The sequence below is a fragment of the Hemiscyllium ocellatum genome, chromosome 34, assembly GCF_020745735.1.
Source record: "Hemiscyllium ocellatum isolate sHemOce1 chromosome 34, sHemOce1.pat.X.cur, whole genome shotgun sequence".
NCBI lineage: Eukaryota > Metazoa > Chordata > Chondrichthyes > Orectolobiformes > Hemiscylliidae > Hemiscyllium > Hemiscyllium ocellatum.
The window spans coordinates 40,175,686-40,196,485 of NC_083434.1; the positions used below are offsets into that span (position 1 = coordinate 40,175,686).

The following is a 20,800-nucleotide window of genomic DNA, read 5'->3' on the forward strand; positions in this document are numbered from 1 at the left end:
GAAACAGATGCTTATAACTACTGCATGTACAAGCATATCTGGCTTAACCTACATCCTCACAGCACCTTATCTATTTGTCTACCATTGTTAGCAGGCACGTTTCATTCTTGTATGCACATTTTAGCTTCCTCCACATAGTTTTCATTCTTGTTGACTCAGCTCTTGGTTGAAACAATTATACATTGGTGTGAGTGCATTTACCTTGCATAAATAATTGTAATTGCAGAAGTAACACTACTTTACCTATATTCTACAAGTTCCTATTTTTGAACTACTTCAAGTTGACAGATTGGGTGGACATTGGGCCATGAAGGAACATTGATTATCTGGCATTTGATTATCAAAATTTTGGATTATCTTGCAAGATGCAAGGTCCTGATGTGTGGCAAAACTATGTTATCCGGCATTCAACTAACTGAACAAAATACTCCCCACCCGTGTCCTTTGGATATTCGAGGTTCCTCTGTATACAAGGGCAAGCTGGGTTAGATATTAGGCAGCTATTTATTTCCTATGTCATCTTAGATCTATGTTGGAATATGTTTAGACTTGGTGGATTCTGGTGACCATCTGGTGCCATATGTTCTGAAAAAGGCAAGATTGAAAAGCAAGAGGAGCCTCTCACTAAAGACACTCTATTAACATTCAAATTAAGGAGCAAACCCTTAAATATAATATTGTAGGTCACTCTAATACAAACAGCCTTTTTCATAACTTAGAAATAAGCAACATGCAGAAGAAAATATTCTAGTCTTCTCAGCTCCTTGGTTTCTTTTGCTTTTTTTTTATCATCAGTGACCTGACAAACTTTGCATAACAGCGGCACAAGGCCAATCCTAGAGTTTTGACAAAAACCCTTGGAGTGGGACAGGCTTGATGGACCATGTGGCCTTTCCCTGTCCTTTCCTTCTCTATGTTCACAGGTTTTGACAGTAGCTGAAGCAAGAAACAGGAATAACAAAGCTTTTTTTTTCTTTAATGAGAAATGGGGAAAGGAGAAAATCTCATTGTGAAATGAATAAGATAATTCTGGCGCCAGATGAACAAACTGAAGCATAAATTTAGTGTCTTGTATTTCCAACAAATGTTGCCAGATCTGCTGAGCATTTCTAGCCTTTTCTGCTTCAGATTTTCAGTTTGAACCAGATTGTTTTATTTATTTTCCAGCAACATTATTCCTGGGAGCTATTGGCACCAGACATGCAATTCCCTAATCTTTATAATTAGTTGAATCATATGTATCTCCCAACTGAAGTGTGATAAAGAGCCAACTGAGGGGTTCTGATCCCAGCCCCATTGCTGCTTCATAACGAGAGCGGAACGGACAAGCTGGGCCCCCGGCGGAATGTCTGAGCGGACGGACCACCGGAAGTTGCCGGGGAGGTGATTGATTGGTGACGGACCGAGGTGACATGGCGGCGGTGGGAGTCTGGCGTTTGCTGTCGGGGGTGAAAGGCGGCGGGAGAGGAGCCGGGGCCGGGGCCCACAGGTTCGGATCCGGGGGAGGGGCGACTGTGTTTAAAAGCGGCGGTTCGGCCCTTTGTCAGGCCGAGGATTAGGGCCGAACAGCCGCTGGGGACATCTCATACCCCCCTCCCCCTCCAACCGCTTCCACACTCAACTCCCCTCACCCCCCCAACATCCCTCCCCCCACATCCCTCCCCCCTCACCCCCCCCACATCCCTACCCCTTTACCCCCCCCACATCCCTACCCCTTTACCCCCCCCACATCCCTACCCCCTCCCCCCCACATCCCTACCCCCTCCCCCCCACATCCCTACCCCCTCCCCCCCCCCCTCCCTACCCCCTTTACCCCCCCCACATCCCTACCCCCTCCCCCCCACATCCCTACCCCCTCCCCCCCACATCCCTACCCCCTCCCCCCCACATCCCTACCCCCTCCCCCCCCACATCCCTACCCCCTCCCCCCCACATCCCCCCCCCCCCCCACATCCCTACCCCCTTTACCCCCCCCACATCCCTACCCCCTCCCCCCCACATCCCTACCCCCTCCCCCCCACATCCCTACCCCCTCCCCCCCCCACATCCCTACCCCCTCACCCCCCCCACATCCCTACCCCCTCACCCCCCCCACATCCCTACCCCCTCTCTCCCCCCCCATGTCCTACCCCCTCACACGCCCCCCCCCCCCACATCCCCTCATCCCTACTTTTCACCCCCGTATTTCCCTTATCCCTCCATCCCTACTCTCCACTCCCACCCTCACTGTCATTTTGTTCTTGCTGTGCAGCCTGTCCAAGTTTTCTTCATGGTCCCCTCATTCCATGGATTGCCGTCTCAACCTGCTGCCACATTTTTATCACTTTTAAAGAAACTGTGTCTGGTGTTATATCTATACGCACTCAGTCTTATTAAAGTGTGAGGAGGATTCTGTGGAACCCCTGAACGTCACTGACGTTCCAAGTTGTTGGATTGTTGGCAAATAGGGCTCAATGCAGAAAATTGTCAGGTGATGCACTACGGTAGGAAGGACATTAAAATATAAAACAAGAGGTGCAATTCTGAAGAGGGTGTAAGAGCAGAAGGGCCTCCATATTAGGAGAAACCTGGGTTATCTGAATGACATGGGCGGGGAGTATTTTATTTGGTTAATCAAAGTTCAGATAATTGAATGCGGAATAACAGTTTAGGCAAGCACTAGAACCATGTGATCTTATTTGGATAATCCGAAATTCGGATAATCAAAGTTCCTCTGTATATGTGTGCAGAACATTGAACGTGATGGAACAAGTAGAGAGACCAGTTAATAAAGCACACACAGAGTTCTAGGTTTTATTAATAGTGGCACAGAGTGCACATGTAGTGATGTGATGTTGAACTTGTGTGCGATGCGTGTTAGATCCCACCTGTAGTTTTGTATACAGTTATGGATGGGAAAGATGAGAAAACACTGGAGACTGTGCAGAAGCAATTTACAAGAAGAGTTCCAGGAATGAGAAACTAAAATAGACAGAAGAGGTTTGGACTCTTCTTGAAGAGAAGGCGGCTAAGGGGAGATTTTGATGGAGGTTTTCAAAGCTGTTAGCAGCTGGATAGAGTTGATGTGGAGACGTTGTTCCCACTTGAAAGGATCCACAACCAGAACGCATCAATTTAAAGTGATGTACAAAATAAAAATGGGTGATTGTGAGGAAAAGGTTTTTCACCCTGTGAGTCTATATTCAATGGAATTTGGAAGGATGAGGTGAGATAGAATTGAAACGTACGGAATACTGAATGGAGTGGTTTTTGGGACGATGTTTCCATTGGTAGGTGAGACTAGGATCCGAGGGCACAGCCTTAGAGTAAAAGGAGGACCTTTTTTAGAGTGGAGAGAAAGAGAAAGCTGTTCAGCCAGAGAGTGGGGAATCGATGGAATTCATTGCCACAGAAGGGTGTGGGGGCCAGGTCATTGAGTCTATTTAAGACTGAGATAGGTTCTTGAGGATCAAGGGTTAGGGGGAGAAGGCAGGAGCCTGCGTTGAGAAATGTATTAGCCATGATTGAATGGCGGAGTAGACTCAATGGGCTGAATGGCCTAATTTCTGCTTTTGTGTCTTATGGTCTTAGGAAGTAGTTGGGGCATGGACTGCACAGCTTGAAAGGATAGAGGAAGCAAGTTCAGTGTAGACATGCAACAGGGCATTGAATGATTATGTGGATGGAAAGCATGCGCAAGGATCCACAACCAGAACACATCAATTTAAAGTGATGGGGGGGGGGGCAGGGAAGAGAGGGAAGATTGGCACTCTGTAATGGTACTCATTTGAAGATCTAGTGCGGGCCCTTTGGGCTGGATGGTCACCTTCTGGACCACAGTGATTCTGTGTTTGTGAGTTAGAAATACTTCATAAAGGATTTCTAGAATGTTACTAGTACAATCGTGCCATAATTTATCATCATAAAAATGTGTTGTGCTCTTTCTTTTTCTAGGTGTCCACTGTTCATGTTTGTTAGGACAAATGCAGAGAACACCTGGTGGCATGAACATCTCTCTGAAGAAAACATTCAGCATTTAAAAAAATTGGTTTCTGAGGAATATAACTTAATGACCAGCAGAAAATCTTGCCCACTAAAAGATGAGCCATGGCCCAGGTTACCTTGGGTGCCAGGTTAGTTAAACCTGCAACCAATTTTGTAGAAAATTGATGAAAATATCAGTGTATTTTTATAAGTATCTTTCACAGTTGAATGTATAAATGAGTATCTTGTTGTTTTCATCTGTTTTATCCTTGTTTTTTAAAAAAAACTTCCAATGAATAATATGAGCAATATGCATGCATAATATTCTTAATGATTAATAGTCTTTCCTGCATAATGTTGTGGCATTATTGTTGTGTTTGGAAAGGTCAAGGCTAATGCAGCGCACAAGGTTATTGTAGTCATTCAAAGAAATCCTATTAAAGCTTCTCAGTCAAAATGATAAGGATGTGTATGGAAACACCTGGCAAGTTCAGATGACAGAAAAACAGAACAAGTTCTAGTCTTTGATAACATACTTGGAATTGTAAAACCATCAAAGCAAATGTCCATAATCCGTACTCAACTGATGGAGAAATGTTTTCTATCAGCAGGTTGTGAATCTTTGGAATTTTCTACTTCCGAGAACTGTAGAAGTTGAATATGTTTGAGGCAGATTTTAGAACTGCAAGGCAGTCATGGCAGTCTGGGGAACAGGGAGGAAAGTTAAATCACAGTCAAGCTGAAATTGTCATTGACCTTGTTGAATGGTGAAGCAGGCTTGAGGGGCCTAATGGCTCACTCCTGCTCCAAGTTCTTGCGCTGTTTATAGTTCTTGCAGAAACTGGTTAGCTGTTCTATGACCTTATATCGTTCATGAGTGAGAAATTGATCCACAAGACAAAATTAGAAATGTACTTTGTTGTGTAAATAGAACAGAACAGATGTGCATGCTATTCTCTGTGACCACCTGTACGTTTTCTTCAATCTAGTAATGCATGCCCTGTTCTGTGGGACATGTTGAACGTTTTGCCAAGGTAACACTTTCTGTCTATTGTCTGACTTCTGATATCACTTTCTCTGCTGATTCCCCACTATCATGATCTCTCTCAGAATTCATACAGCACAGAATGAGACCATTGAGTTTATCACAATGATGCTGGCTCTCAGAACTAGCTTTACAGCTATCTCATTTCACACCTCCCTGTCCCCAACCTGCACATTGTTCCTTTTCAGTCAGTAACCCAATTCACTTTTGAAAGTCTCTTTCTCAATTGACACTGTCTCCATCGCACTCTTAGACAGTGCTTTCCAGATCTTGACCGCTTGCAGTGTGAAAATGTTTCTCCTCGTCTTCATTGCTGCTTTCTTGAATTGCCGTAACTCTGTGCCCTGCTTCTTGATCCTTCCATTGATAGGAATAATTTTTTTTCGATGCCTACTCTACCCAGATCCTTCATGATTTTGGATGTTACTATCAAACCTCCTCTCAATCGCCTCCAAGCAGACCAGCATAAACCTCTCCAATTCAGCTATCTAACTGAAGTTCTACATCCTGGAAACGTTCATGTGAATCTTTTCTGCCCTATCTTGAAGGCCTTTTGCATATTTCCTAAAGTATGATACCCAGAGCTGGGCACAGTAATGCAATTGAGATCTAACTAGTGTTTTATACAAATTTAACGTAACCTCCTTGCCCTTATACTCTAAGCTCTATTAATAAAACTTGGATGTGATATGTTTTTATAGCCACACCGTAACTCAAAAGACTTTCACACATACACATCCAGATCTCTGTGCTCCCGCAGCCCCTTTATAACTGAATCTTTTAATTAAGTGGCAGAATGTCCAGCATAGGGATTGAGGGTGAAACTTTGGGGATTATTAATATAAACAGAAACAAAATGAAGAGAATTCAGCAGAAGGGAAATGAGGAGAGGGAAAGAGAAAAATAACGTGAAAAAATGGCAGAAGAGGTAAGCCATGGCAGAGGAGAGTGAGGAATGGTGAATGAGAACAATACGAGCATTAACCATTGCATATTTGCTTTTTGGTAAACCTCCAATATTTCTGCACAGTTGGCCGAAATAGAGACTGAGAGGCATTTGTTAACTTCTACCTGACGATATTTAGGGTCTGGGTGGGTTGCTCTTCTTAGGGTCGGTATGGACCTGTTGGGCTGAAGAGCCTGTTTCCACACTGTAGGGATTCTGTGATTCTATTCTATATTTAGAATTAATGTATATTTAATCTCTTCATATTGAATGTTTAGTGGCTGACGATTCAGAAATGGATACTATGGAGTTATTTTATTTCACACTGTATTAACCGCATTGCTGAGAATCTAGAGTCACTTGGAGGCCAGACCAGTCAAGGGTGCCAGACTTTCTTTCTTTTTTAAGAAATAGTTTCTGTTGGAGAGAATGCATGCGCACAGTCACATGCTTTTCCATTGATTAATTTTACGGATAGAAAGCTATGGGAAGCATCTCTCCGAATGTCTGATGTGTATTTTGTGGCCAAGGTGCACTATTTTGTAAAAGAGCTCCTGTTGTCTCACCTGTGTTAATAAGAGTCAGGGTATTTCAAATTGTAATCATGTTTCATTTTATCTTTCTGCTGTAAAAGTATTGTCTCAGTGCTTGTTTGTTCTGATTTAGTGAAGTTAATTTTGACTAAGCGACTTCCATGGTTAAAAGCAAATTATGTCTCATTCCTGTCTCTGATAGGCACTCGGAGGGTTGGACTTGTCGCTGTGAAGTTGGGGATGATGCCTTTGTGGACGAAAGCGGGTGAGAAACATGCAATCACGTTACTTCAGGTAAAAGTATGGCATGAAAATAAAGTGGTAATTGTGAAATCAGTTTAGTTTTTAGAATAACATCATAGATTCTGTAACATATGGAATACTTTAAGCAAACATCTATAAAATGTGATATTATGAAATGTACAGACTTTCTAATCATGAAAAGAACAGGTTCATTCAAGAGCGATGGTGGCTGGAAGCTATCAGGCTTCCATTCAAGGATGTAACTGAGAGACCTAAGACTAACACATCCATTCCTCATCATCTCCCCATGCATTTGCAGGAGGTTAATACCTTGCCATTTACCTATTCTCACTGGCCAAGTTCCGAAACATTCCAACAGCTTACTACATTTCTGTACTCATTGTTTACAAGTGGTCTCCTCTACACTGGGAAGATCAATTACAGACTAGGTGGCTGCTTTGCTGAACAAGGCTCCAAGCATGAGAGTGACCTCCTGGTCTCTCACCATTTCAGTGCACAATCCTTCCCTTATGATCCCATTTCTGCTGTCTATGCTGTCTACGCCAGTGTTTCAGTGAAGACCTACGTAAACTGGAGGGACTATATGTCGTTTTCCAGTTAGGCACTTTACGGTCTTCTGTCTTATCCTTGTGCCTATCCCTGCCCTTTTAGTTTCACTTAGTGTCCCCCCACCCAAATACAAAAACAGTACTTCATTTCAAGTCCGAAGAAGAGTCATACTGGGCTCAAAGTATTACCTCAATTTCTCCCTCTACAGATGATGTTGGACCTGCTGAGTTTCTCCAGCTCTGTTTTTTATTCAAGAATGTATGATCTGGTCAAGTTGGAATAATTTCAAAAAATATATAGTTTGTACACACACTTCCTGTAGCTCAGGTTGAGGTGTTGGATGTAGGTTTGCTCACTGAGCTGGAAGGTTCATTTCCAGACATTTTGTCACCCTACTAGGTAACATCTTCAGTGAGCCTCCAGGCGAAAAACTGCTGCTGATTGCTGCTTTCTATTTATATGCTTGGGTTTCTTTGGGTTGGTGACGCCATTTCCAGTAGTGATGTCATTTCCTGTTCTTTTTCTCAGGGGGTGGTGGATGGGGTCTAACTCGATGTGTTTGTTGATAGAGTTCTGGTTGGAATGCCATGCTCCTAGGAATTCTCATGCATGTCTCTGTTTGGCTTGTCCTAGGATGGATGTATTGTCCCAATCGAAGTGGTGTCCTTCCTTATCTGTATGTGAGGATACTAGTGAGAGAGGGTCATGTCGTTTTGTGGCTAGTCGATGGTCATATATCCCGGTGGCTACTTTTCTGCCTGTTTGTCCAATGCAGTGCAAAATACCTTGCACAGTATTTTGTAAACAACATTAGTTTTGCTTGTTATTAGATTAGATTAGATTACTTACAATGTGGAAACAGGCCCTTCGGCCCAACAAGTCCACACCGACCCGCCGAAGCGCAACCCACCCATACCCCTTACCTAACACTACGGGCAATTTAGCATGGCCAATTCACCTGACCTGCACATCTTTGGATTGTGGGAGGAAACCGGAGCACCCGGAGGAAACCCACGCAGACACGGGGAGAACGTGCAAACTCCACACAGACAGTCGCCTGAGGCGGGAATTGAACTCAGGTCCCTGGTGCTGTGTGGCAGCAGTGCTAACCACTGTGCCACCGTGCCGCCCCAGGGTCTGTATAGGGTCTTTCAAGTTCATTAGCTGCTGTTTTTAGTGTGTTGGTGGGTCATATAAATAGAAAGCAGGAATCAGCAGCAGTGCTTCGCCCGGAGGCCCACTGAAGATGTTACCTAGTAGGATGACGAAACGTCTGGAAATGAACCTTCCAGCTCAGCGAGCAAACCTACATCCACGCTTTCTGTTGCTTAGTCATCTCTCGCCCCCAGTGGTTTACTGTGAAGCCCGTTTTAGGAGGGAAGCATAATATGACTTGGTCCCATTTCTCCTAAAACAGCATTGTGAAAAATCTTCAACAGTTAACACGTTTTGTCCTTGAAACCTGGATTGAAATGGGTGGGCAAGGAATAATATTTTGTGTTTGTCAATCCTGGTGTAGTTTGTTACAGGTTCCTTGCCAACGCAGGAATAGTTTGCAATGATTTAAATGTCTGTCAGCATAGTGCACACTAATAATTGATAATAGCTTACGTGTGAGCTTCTTGCTGTCATAAACTGGTGTTAATGAATAAAATATTCACTAGAAAATAAATGGAATAAACTTTTCCATAGAAAAGACATCTTAATCTATTTTGCTTCCAGGTTCAAGATTGTCATGTTGTATCATATACACCGAAAGAAAAATATGATGGCAAGAGGCCTGCATTGGTAGTTGGTGGCAAAAATACATCACCGTTTAGGGTAAGAAAATGTTTTATTATCTGTCTTGCTTTAGTAATGATTAAATATTTAAGCAAGTAGGGTGGGTCTGTTGTGAAGGACTATGTGTAAGGCTGCTCTATTCTCTGACTATTTCAGTCTGTCAATTTTCTCCTCTTGTGAAAGCAAAGTGCTGGTGAAACTCAGCAGGTCTGATAGCATGTGTGAAAATAAAGACAGACCAGTTAATTTTTGATGCTAGACCTCCATCTTATTTTTATTTCAGATTGCTGACATGCACAGTACTTGGCTTTTATTTATCTGGATTTTCTCCTGTCTGAAATACCTTCAGTTTATTTCCCAACTACAATAGGTTGCCAAAGAAAAGGCAGCTAGCCCGACTCTTGGTAAAGCGAGAAATTGTTTCTTTAGGGTCTAGTTTTGAGGATGGTTTTCTTGAGCCATGCCATGGGGTACTACACTTCTGGATGAATGTCAAAGTCTTAGAGAGGGTGCCGACAAGAAGTATGAGCACTGTCCCAGAGATTAGGGATTCTGGACAGGTTGAGATGGTTCTCCTTGGAGCAGAAAGGAGACTAGATAGAGATGCTGAATTTCCTGAGGTGATTAGGCAGAGTAATCAAGGATCATGGTTTTTAGTGGTGGAAGGGTCAGTAAACAGAGACACTAACAAAAGAGCTAAAGATGGCAAGAGAAAATAACCTTTCTTCAAAGCCAGTTTTTCTGTGACCTGGAATGTTGTAAGCTAGCGAGAGAGAATTTGATAAATAAAGTCGCAGACTCCTACAACATGGAAAAAGGCCTCTGGGTCCAACTTGTCCATGCCAATCGGGCTTCCCAAACTGAACTAGTCCCATTTGCATTTGGGCCAAATCCCTCTAAACCTTTTCTATCTGTGTATCTGTCCAAATGTCTGTTAAATGTTGTAATTATACTTGCCTTTGCTACTTCCTCTGGCAGCTCGTTCCATATGTGCATTACCCTCTGTGTGAAAGAATTGCCACTCTGGTTCATTTTAAATCTTTCTCCTCTCACCTTAGACCTATGGCCTCTAATTTTGAACTCCCATACCCTGGTGAAAACACCTTTGCTATTCACCTTATCTATATCTCTCATGATTTTATAAACCTCTATTAGGCTACCCTTCAGCCTCCTACACTCCATGCTTGAAAGAAAAGCGTGTGTGATTCTGACAGAAGACCAGGAAATGGTTTTGATTGGATACTCGCCCAGAGGAGCACTTTTGTAGGCCGAATGGCCTACTGATGTGCTTGTCATTATATAATTCTCATGCAGTTCCTGTATTGAACTTGTCAACAGGTTTTCATGCTCAGTGTTGCATCTCTGTACAATAATTTGTGTTCCAGTGTGACATGTTTTTGTGGATGTAGTGATACAAATTTTGCAATGAGCAATAGAAATCCATGTTCTTCATTGGTGATAAATGATCCAGGGATCAACGTGATCTGCACAAAAACTACAAGTGTTGAAAATGTGAACTTGTTGAATTTGCTCACCATTTGACATAGATACTCACTCCCAATTTCATGCAAGTGCTCTGACCCAGAAAATCCAGCAATTGTGATGAATTATTACAGTAAACGGCAAAGAAAAGCCAGTTAGAGGTGACACTCCCAGAAGGAGCCAGCCTTGTCATCTGAGTGTAAGGGAGAAGCTGATCACAATACATTCAAAAGAAAAGAAAATCACCATGTGGGGAAAGGAAGAGAGGCCTGAAATGTTGGGTCTTCATAACGTTTAAAGTTTTTTTTTAATTCACCCATAGTGAAGTTGAGAATATGATATTCTGTGCTCCAAGCCTGTGCTTCTAATTTTCATGGGAGGTGCTTGGTTAGAAGCTGCTTTATTGAAGTATTACCTTTTATATTTAAAAAAAAGTGAAAACTTGTATATAAAGCTTTTATTTATTTATTTATTTCTAGTTGTAAAATAAGTCAAAGGCACTTAAAGTGAAGGGGTTGTTAATGGTGGGAAAAGTAAGTAAAACCCAAAAAGGAATGGACAGTGAATCCTAATGCAGGAATTGAGGATGGCAGAAGGAAGAGGTGTTTTTATACAAGGCTGGAGTCGAAGGGCTGAAGCAGACACAGGTTTGCTGTGACGACGCTGTTAGATTTGAAGTCATGGATAAAATTGAGTGGAGGTCAGTCAGGGCAATAGCGATGAGTGAATTTGTATTGGACGGTGCATTTTGGATTTTATAGGTGATGAGACAGGGCTATAGAAAATTGAAGTTGAAAAGCAATAAAATTTGAAGTGAAGGTTTGAGCAACAGCGGGTGTTAGAAGTTGAGCCAGGTGATGTTGGAGAGATAAGTGTTTCTCATTTAGTTTTTGATCTTTGAAGCTTGGATTTAGGTGCAAAATGATAAAATAATTTCACATCAGATATGGGAAAATGCTGGTCAGACTCAGTAGGTCTGCTAGCTTTTGTGGAGATTATAACTGCAGATTACTGACCTCCTTTCATTGCCTGGTCAAGTTGAAGCAAATATCTGATGCAGGGAATTAAATTTGTGGATTGGAAATGTGGTTTGAGATAATCAGGGAGTAGTGGTTATGTTAATGTTTGGCTGTGACTTTCCTCTTAAGCAAGGAGGCTTAACAGTACAGAGTCACAAAGTCAAGAAAAATCTGATAGTGAGCTGGGTGGTAACAATACATATAGCTTGTAATGTTACTGTGCAGACCGATAATGAGAAGGCGTTCAATGATAGGTTCTTGCGATGGTTTTAAAAAAAAAGTCATTTATAGTGGTTGCAGCAATTGTACTTGGATATTTACGGATAATTCACTGCTAGAATATACATTTTGGCTATGGGTAAAGGCTGGTAGTCTGTGAGGGGCTAGAGACACCTCTCCATTTGAGAGAGAGAATTAGTTACAAAGCTTAAGGGGCACCACTCCATCTCAAGCAGGGTCAAAGTGAGGAGACAGGGTCTCTGTGAATTATCACAGCTAAGATAGAGATTGAATCTGAATCTGTGTTGTTGGAATCATTTGTGCACTATATTGTAGCCACTTAGCCAATTGAGCTGACCCATACAGTCATCACACGAGACCACATCCTCGGGTTAAGAGTCCCACTCACTACCAGCCGAGCTAGTTAGGCTGCTTTGATGAATGGACCTGCTTACTAGTTATTGACTAAAGTCTTTGGGCCCATTTCTTCATGTTTGCAATTGATAGATACGATAGCTGCAATTAAGAAGGTAATTGGTTTGTCACAAAGAAAGGCAACTTAAGATGCAATCAGTTGACATCATGTTTTGTTACCACTCTGTGATTCGCCTTTTTCTTTTTATCTAAGACAATAATGGCTATTTTGCCTGGTCTGTGCCTGAGCACAGGGAATAATTGAAAGTTGGGCAGGCCAAAGTGTACACCAATAAAAGAGCTCCTTGAGCCTTTTGTAAATTAATTTAAATTAGAAAAACAATGGGAGGATTTTTTAAAAAAATTCTGAGTCTTGTGTCTGGGTGAGCAAATGCACTGGGGTGCAGATCCAGCGAAACCTATTGTGGATTTTTGCAGAAAAATATTCCCAATTTATCTGCCTTTTTTGTTTCGGGAGGGAAAAATTGATGTCATTAACCTATGATACTGAAGATTTCCCTAAAGTATTGAAACGGTGGAATGTTTTAGTAAAGTCATGCCATGCTTGTGTAAACGCCATCGTCATGCTGTGTCAGACTAACTTTTACCAGAACATTGAAATGCGCGTTCTGTTTTTGCATATTTCTTTGTAGTTCTGTGCTACTTAAATATATATTTTTAATAGAATACCTATTGTAGATTGCAATGAAAATGTTTTAGTAAGTATTATGTAACATCTTTTTAAAATAGTTCATTGAACAGGAAATTTTACAATTTTCTCAAATGACTCAATGTGAACAGATAGCTTCCAAATGAGCTGTAATTGATTGAAAATAATGCCTGGCTGGGCCACATTAATGGAAATAGCTCCACAGTAAGCCTTGAATAAGATGTAGTGAATTGACAACTGCTGTCAGTATAATGTTTTAAATATTGCTTCTGTTTTGCTATGATTTATTCATATCCTGTAACTGTTTCGTTTTAATTTGACTTTATGCTAAAGCCTTTGAGAAGGGCAATAATTACAAAATGCATTTTCTCTAGAATGATGGAGTGCCTATTTTGACTGAGCCGTCATAGTATGAGCATTACTTTATTATTTTGAAAAATTTGTCTGCTTCAAGTACCTGGTGTAACTGAATAGAGTAGCATGTAAAATATAGTCATTAAAAGCAATCGACCTTGAAATGCAGATCAATTTGGATGCCTATGGTTAGAGATTTGTGCAAAAACTAATTATAGGACGTGATTTTATGGTACAGTATATTAAACTAGAGGAATTTATAACAGGGAATTGGGAGTGTCCTTCAGAACACTGACTTGCTCCTGACAGACGTTAGAGCCAGGATATTTTCCTGTGAAAACTTGAAGATGATGCTTCTATTGATTTAGTTGTCTCCTGAATGTGGTCCCTTTTCACTGCAGATGATTCAAACTTCTCAACAGCAGACTTTTCCTCACTCCTATAATGCTGTTATGTGTTACAACAGTCAGGGTTAGGAACTGCACACCCCTAACACTGACTGCTTTCTCTGGCAGTCCATATCAAGTTTCACTGACTGGGGAATCATGCCTCGAGGTATGTGTGCACAAACCACAGTAGTGAATAAATTTGACCAAAGATTGATTTTTTTTAATTTTTACCTTCAGTTTTTCCATGTGTATGAACTGCTTATCGGGTGACAGGCAATGAAGATCAGCTTGTAACAGAAATGTTTACATACAGCAATGTAGTCAAATATGTGGCTGCTCACTAGTTTATTGTCCACCAAACAAATAGCTCCTGATCAGTTTACTTAAGGCATTTGTTTTATAAGGAGAGGTTGGATAGATTACGATTTGTTTTTTTCACTGGAGTGTAGGAGACTGACGGGTGACCTTATATAGGTATATAAAATCATGAGGGGCATAGATTTCGTAGATAGCTGACGTCGTTTATGGTAGGTGAGTCTAAAACTAGAGGGCTTATGTTAAAGGTGAGAGGAGAGAGATACAAAAGAGTCCAGAAGGAGGTGCAATTTTTTCACACAGAGCCGTGAGTATCAGGATCGGGCTCCCAGAGGTAGAGGTGGAAGCGAATACAATTTTGTCATTTAACAAACATGTGGACAGGTACACAGATGGGATAGGTATGAAGGCAAATAGACTAAATTAATCGTGAAAACTGGATAGTGTGGGCAAGTTGGGCCGAAGGGCCTCTTTCCATGCTGTAGACCTCTGTGACTCTATAGCCTATGTCCTGCTGTACCTAGTGATACTGCCTCATATTTGAATTCACCCAGTCTTCTCTAAGATTGTTCATTGGTTTATCATACCTTTTCCCTGACAGGTTTGTTTCCTCCACTGCTATTCAAAACAATCTGCCCTTCAGTGCTTCTATCATCTATCTTAGCTCGTTTTCAGAGGAATTGGTCAATTCTAAGAAATCCTTTCATTGTCAACACTTTTTGACATCAGCTTGGCATTTTTTTCCTGATTTTGTTTTTCCATAATGGTTCAGGGCAGTTTTGGATTTGAGTCTGTCACAGTATTTTGACCTTTTTAATTTAGCAGTGAACAATATGCAAGCTTTATTTTTCTGGCATCCTTACAAACTTGCACAAAAGATTTTATGTGCATTTTGAATGCAATAAACATTAGCCCACACAGGCCTTGAAGGTAATTCGAGAGCGATGGTCCTGAGCTATTGCTTTGCTGCATCTTAATTCTTTCTTGCTCGCACATCCAGCAAATTATTGGCTGAACAAATAAAGAAGACTTGTTATATTTTAGAAGTAATTATGCTGCATGTATTTCAGTGTCAGCTGTGACTAATCTTGTCTGATCCAGAAGATTGAGCTCAAATCCTATGCCAGTGACCTGAGCACAAACATCTTGCCTGATATTCTAATGCAGCACTGAGAAGATGCTATTATTCAGAAGAGATGTTTGACTGAGCCCCCTTCTGCCCTATTATTTATGCAGAAAATAATCCCAGGGCGCTGTTTTGAAAAATGGGAGTTTTAGAATCATTTAGTACGGAAACAGGCCATTTGATCCAACTCGTCCATGCTGACCAGTTTTCCCAAACTAAACTAGTCCATTTGCCTACATTTGGCCCATAACCCTCTTAAACCGTTCCTATTCATGTACTGTCCAAATGTCTTCTAAATATTGTAACTGTACTACATCTTCTGGCAGCTCATTCCATACACGCAACACCCTCTGTGTGAAAAAGTTTTCTCTGAAGTACTTTTTAAATCTTTTCTTCCTCACGTTAAACCTATGCCCTCTACTTTTTGACTCCCCCACCCAGAGAAAAGGCGTTGTCTATTTACACTATTGTTGTCCCTCATGATTTTATAAACCACTATAAGGTCTCACAAATATCACTCTGATTAAACTAAAAAAAATTACAGGAAAACACACTCAATTGTATGTAATTCCTAGCATTTATTCAACATTTCAGATGTTATGTGACAATTGATGTGTGGAATACTAATGAGGAACTTCACACACACACACACACACACACACACACACACACACACACGTCTGTCACCTGTCAAATACTTAATGTACATTTTGAACTTCTCAACAGAGCTTCCTTGCCTGAGCAATTACCAGATCAATCAATCAGATCCAGTTTGCCATTTTGAAGTTTAGTAAGGAAAGATAGCCTCCATTTGAAACAAGAAAATATTCCTCTTTAACACAGGATGAAAAGTGCTTTCATCACAGCTTGATACAGTTCCATGGTTGACAGCAGCACTCCAGTCTCTTACCTCAGTAATCATTATTCATGAATGCATTCTTTAGCTGCAGGAAAGAGTATTAATATTAATTCTGGATGTTTGAGTATAATTGTATATATTGTAGTACTGTTGTACTTTTGTAATCTTGTAAAGTTTATTTGGTTTTACTTTCAAAGCTGTGGAATCTTGTGGCTTTATTCTGTTAGTAAGTACCTGAGATTCCAAACTTTGCCTGGCTCCTAAACCAGATGGAAACATAATTAGTGATTTAACTGTTACCATAATAAGAAGTGTAGTCTGGTTTTGGGCATGATACTGAAACCATTCTGATTGAGCAGGAATTGAGGTTAATTCAATCATTACAGTGTAAAAGATTATTTGTTACTTACTGTAACATGGACTTCAGTGCAGCAAGAATGATTCAAGTTCATGCAAATTATAGCATATTTATTAATGAACAAAATAATACTGAAGAATACTACTTATAATATGTAAAATTTTATTGGACTTGCGGTCTGACAGTGAACTGGTGAAGTGCAAAAGAAAATGCCTTATGTACAAGCCATTATTTGCTTCATGGAATGCAGTATCTGAACCGAAAACGAGCTTCCACCAGATACATCTGTTGTGTTTGCGCTCTCTCTCTTTCTCTCTCTCTTTCTTTCTTTCTTTCTTTCTTTCTTTCTTTCTTTCTTTCTTTCTTTCTTTCTTTCTTTCTTTCTTTCTTTCTTTCTTTCTTTCTTTCTTTCTTTCTTTCTTTCTTTTTCTCTCTCTCTCTCTCTTTCTTTTTCTCTCTCTCTTTCTTTTTCTCTCTCTCTCTCTCTCTCTTTCTTTTTCTCTCTCCCTCTCTCTCTCTCTCTCTCTCTCTCCCCCCCTCTCTCTCTCTCATTTTTTTTGTGCTCGTTGTGACCTTCTAGAGTCAGTGTTGAGTTCAGCAATGTTAAGGCCTGAGCATCATCTCCCATTTCCTTACACCAGGCCTTGTCATTCCATGGACTGCAACCACAAACGACCCGTTGTCAGCTACTAATAGTCACGATCAGTGATTACCAATTCTCCCAGGCTGAGCTTTATCCATTCCATTGTCTGCCTCATTGTATTTCTTTTCTCTCCCTGGGCTCGCTCCATTTCCACTTACTGTTTACTCCTCTCCCCACCCCACCGTCAGCTTATACACCAACCTTTGCTGACTGCAATCAGTTCTGAAGAAAGGTCACTGAGCCCTAAACCATAACTCATCTTTCTCTGCACAGATACTACCAGACCTGAGTTTTGTCAGCTTTTGAATTTTAAGGCCCCTACTTTTGTTTTTATATCCTCCAGGTCCTCACCTCTGATCTCAACCAGTGTCACCACTCCCTGAGCTCTGTGTAATCCTGTAACCCTGGCCTCTTGCACGCCCCACTTTTAACTGCTCCGCTATTGTGATTGTCTTTAGCTACCTACAGCTGGAATTCCCTCCCTGAACCTTTCCAAATCTCTTGCTGCTTTTCCTCCATTAAGATGCTCAGTTAAAATTTACCTCTGAGCAAACCATTGGTCATTGGCTCTATTTCCTAATGTGACCTGGTGCAAAGATTTTGGTCTCATTCCGATAACATTTTTTGGGTTATTTTCTTTAAAGCCACCATATAAATGTTGTTAAATTGTGCATTTATTTAAGAGATTTTTTTATTTTCTTTGCAGAAACCGGAGTTTGTTATGGAAAAGTACAGGCTAGCTGGGATACCCCCGAAACAGAAAATCTCAGTTTTCAGGGTGTCTGAAAATGCTATTATTAAACCAGGTAATGTTTCATACAGATCTTTTCTTGTGTGTTTTTCGCTTAACTCAGAATAACTTACCAACGGCATGAGCCCTTGGGCGTGGAGACGGAACTTCCCTGGGAACTGGGTGGGTGAACTGTTCCCAGTTATCTTAACTAGGGCAATTCAGTTTGGATAAATGGAACATTTATTCTATGTGCACGAGTCAGACCAGAGATGTTGAATTGCCATTACTAAACCTTTCCATAATGAATATCCTGGGGGTTATCATTGACCAGAAACTAAACTGGACCAGCCATATAAATAGCAGCAGGTCAGAGACTGGGAATTCTTGAGATAAGTAACTTACCTCCTGACTCCCTAGTCTTTGTGCACCATGTACAAAACATAGGCGAATGATGGAATACTCCTCACTTGTCTGGATAGGTGCAGCTCCAGCTCCATATCACTGAGGAAATCTGGTGCCATCCAGGGCAATGCAACCAGTTTGATTGGCAACCCATTCACATTCAGCATTCATCACTGGTGTACAGTGAGTGGCAGCAGTGTGTACCATCTACAAGATGCACTGCAGTAATTTTACCAAGGCTGAAAATGTGTTGCTGGTTAAAGCACAGCAGGTTAGGCAGCATCCAAGGAACAGGAAATTCGACGTTTCGGGCCAGAGCCCTTCATCAGGAATGCCTGATGAAGGGCTCTGGCCCGAAACGTTGAATTTCCTGTTCCTTGGATGCTGCCTAACCTGCTGTGCTTTAACCAGCAACACATTTTCAGCTCTGATCTCCAGCATCTGCAGACTTCACTTTTTACTCGAGTAATTTACCAAGGGTCCTGCAAGACCATCTTCCAAAGTTGTGCCGTTACCACTGAAAAAGACGAGCAGCAAAAACCATGAGAACACCGTCACTTGCAAGTTCCCCTCCAAGCCTGCCAACGTTGTGATTGGAAATATATTGATACTGCTTCACTGTTGCTGTTCACTGTCATAGTCTCAGAAGTCTCACCCTCACAGCGTTGTAGCTGTCCCTGGACTCCCAAGCAATTAAAGGCAACAGCTCATCGCAACACTTTCAGGTTAGTTAGCTAAAGTTGGGTAATAAACGCTGGCCTAGCCAGCATTGCCCACCTCCGATGAGCTAACATAAGATATTTGATGAAACACTAATGATGGCAGGGCAGCTGCAGGTCTGGGAACTCCTGGTCATCAGTGTAATCCAAGGCCAGTTAATGTCCTTGGGTTGAGAAACATGAACTCCGTATCATTGAACTGCAATGACTTGGAGATGATCCTGGCAGGCAGCATTTCCTGACTTAAGTGAACTGGAAAATTAGGCTCATGGTCATATTGGGAGCAGACATTTTTGGAGATATTTGAACACTCGGCAAAGCTACTTTCCAGTGAAAGAAGATAGATTCCTGGCGAAGGAAGCATGGTCTGTGGCTAAGGAAGTTAGCGATCGTATCAAATTGAAAGATTAGTCACAAGTCAGAAATTTCTATAGATATATATCAGCAAAGAATGACTGAAAAATAATTATAAGGAGGGAGAAATAGTGTATAAAAGAAAGCTAGCTATAAATTTTAAAATGGCTTGTAAGAGTTTCTGGAGGTATTGAAAAAGAAAAGCACTCTGAAGTGAGTGTTCGTCCTATTGGGAAATGAGGAAAAATGGATGAAGTGAACAGATATCTTGTCTATCTTCACTGTAGGGGATGCATACAATAACTTGGCAATTGTAAATCAAAAGGCAAAAGGGGGCTCAGGGAATCTTAAAGCAATTAGCAGGAATGGCTGTGAAAATGATGAGAATTAAATGTTGATGAGATCGCAACAGACTTCATCTTCAGGTCTTAAATGGATGCAGAGGGAGTCGATGAATTGATTTCTGTTTTCTGTAATTTCTCAACATCTAGAAAGGTCCCATCAGATTGAAAAATAGTAGATTACTTAGTGTGGAAACAGGCTCTTCAGCCCAACAAGTCCACACCGACCCTCCGAAGAGCAACCCACCCAGGCCCATTCCCCTACATTTACCCCTTCACCTAACACTACGGGCAATTTAGCAAGGCCAATTCACCTAACCTGCATATTTTTTGGACTGTGGGAGGAAACCAGAGCACCTGGAGGAAACCCACACAGACACAGGGAGAATGTGCAAACTCCACACACACAGTTGCCTGAGGTGGGAATTGAACCCAGGTCTCTGGTGCTGTGAGGCAGCAGTGCTAACCACTCTGCCACCGTGCTGCCCATTGTAACTCCTCCCATTAAGAAAAGAGACGGCATGAAACATCAGGCAAATTCACTTAACATTTGTCATTAATGCAGGAATCTTTTATTAAGTAGAGTCCTCAATAAAATCAGGCCAACATGGTTTTCTGAAAGGAAATTTTGACGGACTTATTTATTGGAGTTATTTGAAGAAGTAACAAGCAACTCAGATAAAGGAGAACATGTGCATTTGATGTACTTAGATTTTCAGTAGGTGTTCAACAAGATACCGCGTTGAAGATTACTGTACAAAATATGAGCCCATGGTGTCTGGAGTAATATGTGAACATGGGACGAAGATTGCTTAGCTTTCAGGCAACTGATGACATAAATTGTCAGTTTGGCAAGTTATAATGCAAGGAATACCTGCAGGGGTCTGTGTTGGGATCTCAACAATTTATTGTCTGTATTCACAGCCTAGATGAAAGGATTTAATGCAAGATTGTTAAAATTGCTAATGGTGCTAAGACAACTGGGAACACTAGTTGTGAAGAGAACACAAGTCTGAAAAGGGATATAATTTGGTTGTAATAGACAAAAAAATTGGAAGATGGCAGATATATGGGAAATTGTCCACTTAGGAGCTCATCACTTAGAGAGGTTCCAGAATGAGGTTCAGAGGGACCTGGGTGACCTGGTGCATTAATGTTAGTATGCAGATTTGCTAATTATCCGGAATACGAATTTAATATTTATTTCAAGAGTAATGGAGTATGGAAGTAGGAGTATTTTGTGGCAAGCACAGTGGATGCTGGAGAATCTCAGCAGGTCTGGCAGCGTGTGTGGAGAACAAAAGAAAATTAATTTTTCAAG

The 20,800-nt window shown here is 41.3% G+C and overlaps 1 protein-coding gene across 2 annotated transcripts in view; it reads left to right on the plus strand.

Moving 5' to 3' along the window:
• The first annotated feature begins 1,401 nt into the window (after window positions 1–1,401).
• mrpl3 (mitochondrial ribosomal protein L3) overlaps window positions 1,402–20,800 on the plus strand; it is a 52,726-nt gene continuing 33,327 nt past the window's right edge. For both annotated transcript variants that reach the window (XM_060849997.1, XM_060849998.1), the window contains exons 1-5: window positions 1,402–1,489; window positions 3,934–4,112; window positions 6,690–6,781; window positions 9,023–9,121; window positions 17,637–17,736. In XM_060849997.1, coding sequence (XP_060705980.1) covers window positions 1,413–1,489; window positions 3,934–4,112; window positions 6,690–6,781; window positions 9,023–9,121; window positions 17,637–17,736 — 547 coding nt within the window. In that variant the 5' untranslated portion in view covers window positions 1,402–1,412. The remainder of the gene's footprint in view (window positions 1,490–3,933; window positions 4,113–6,689; window positions 6,782–9,022; window positions 9,122–17,636; window positions 17,737–20,800) is intronic.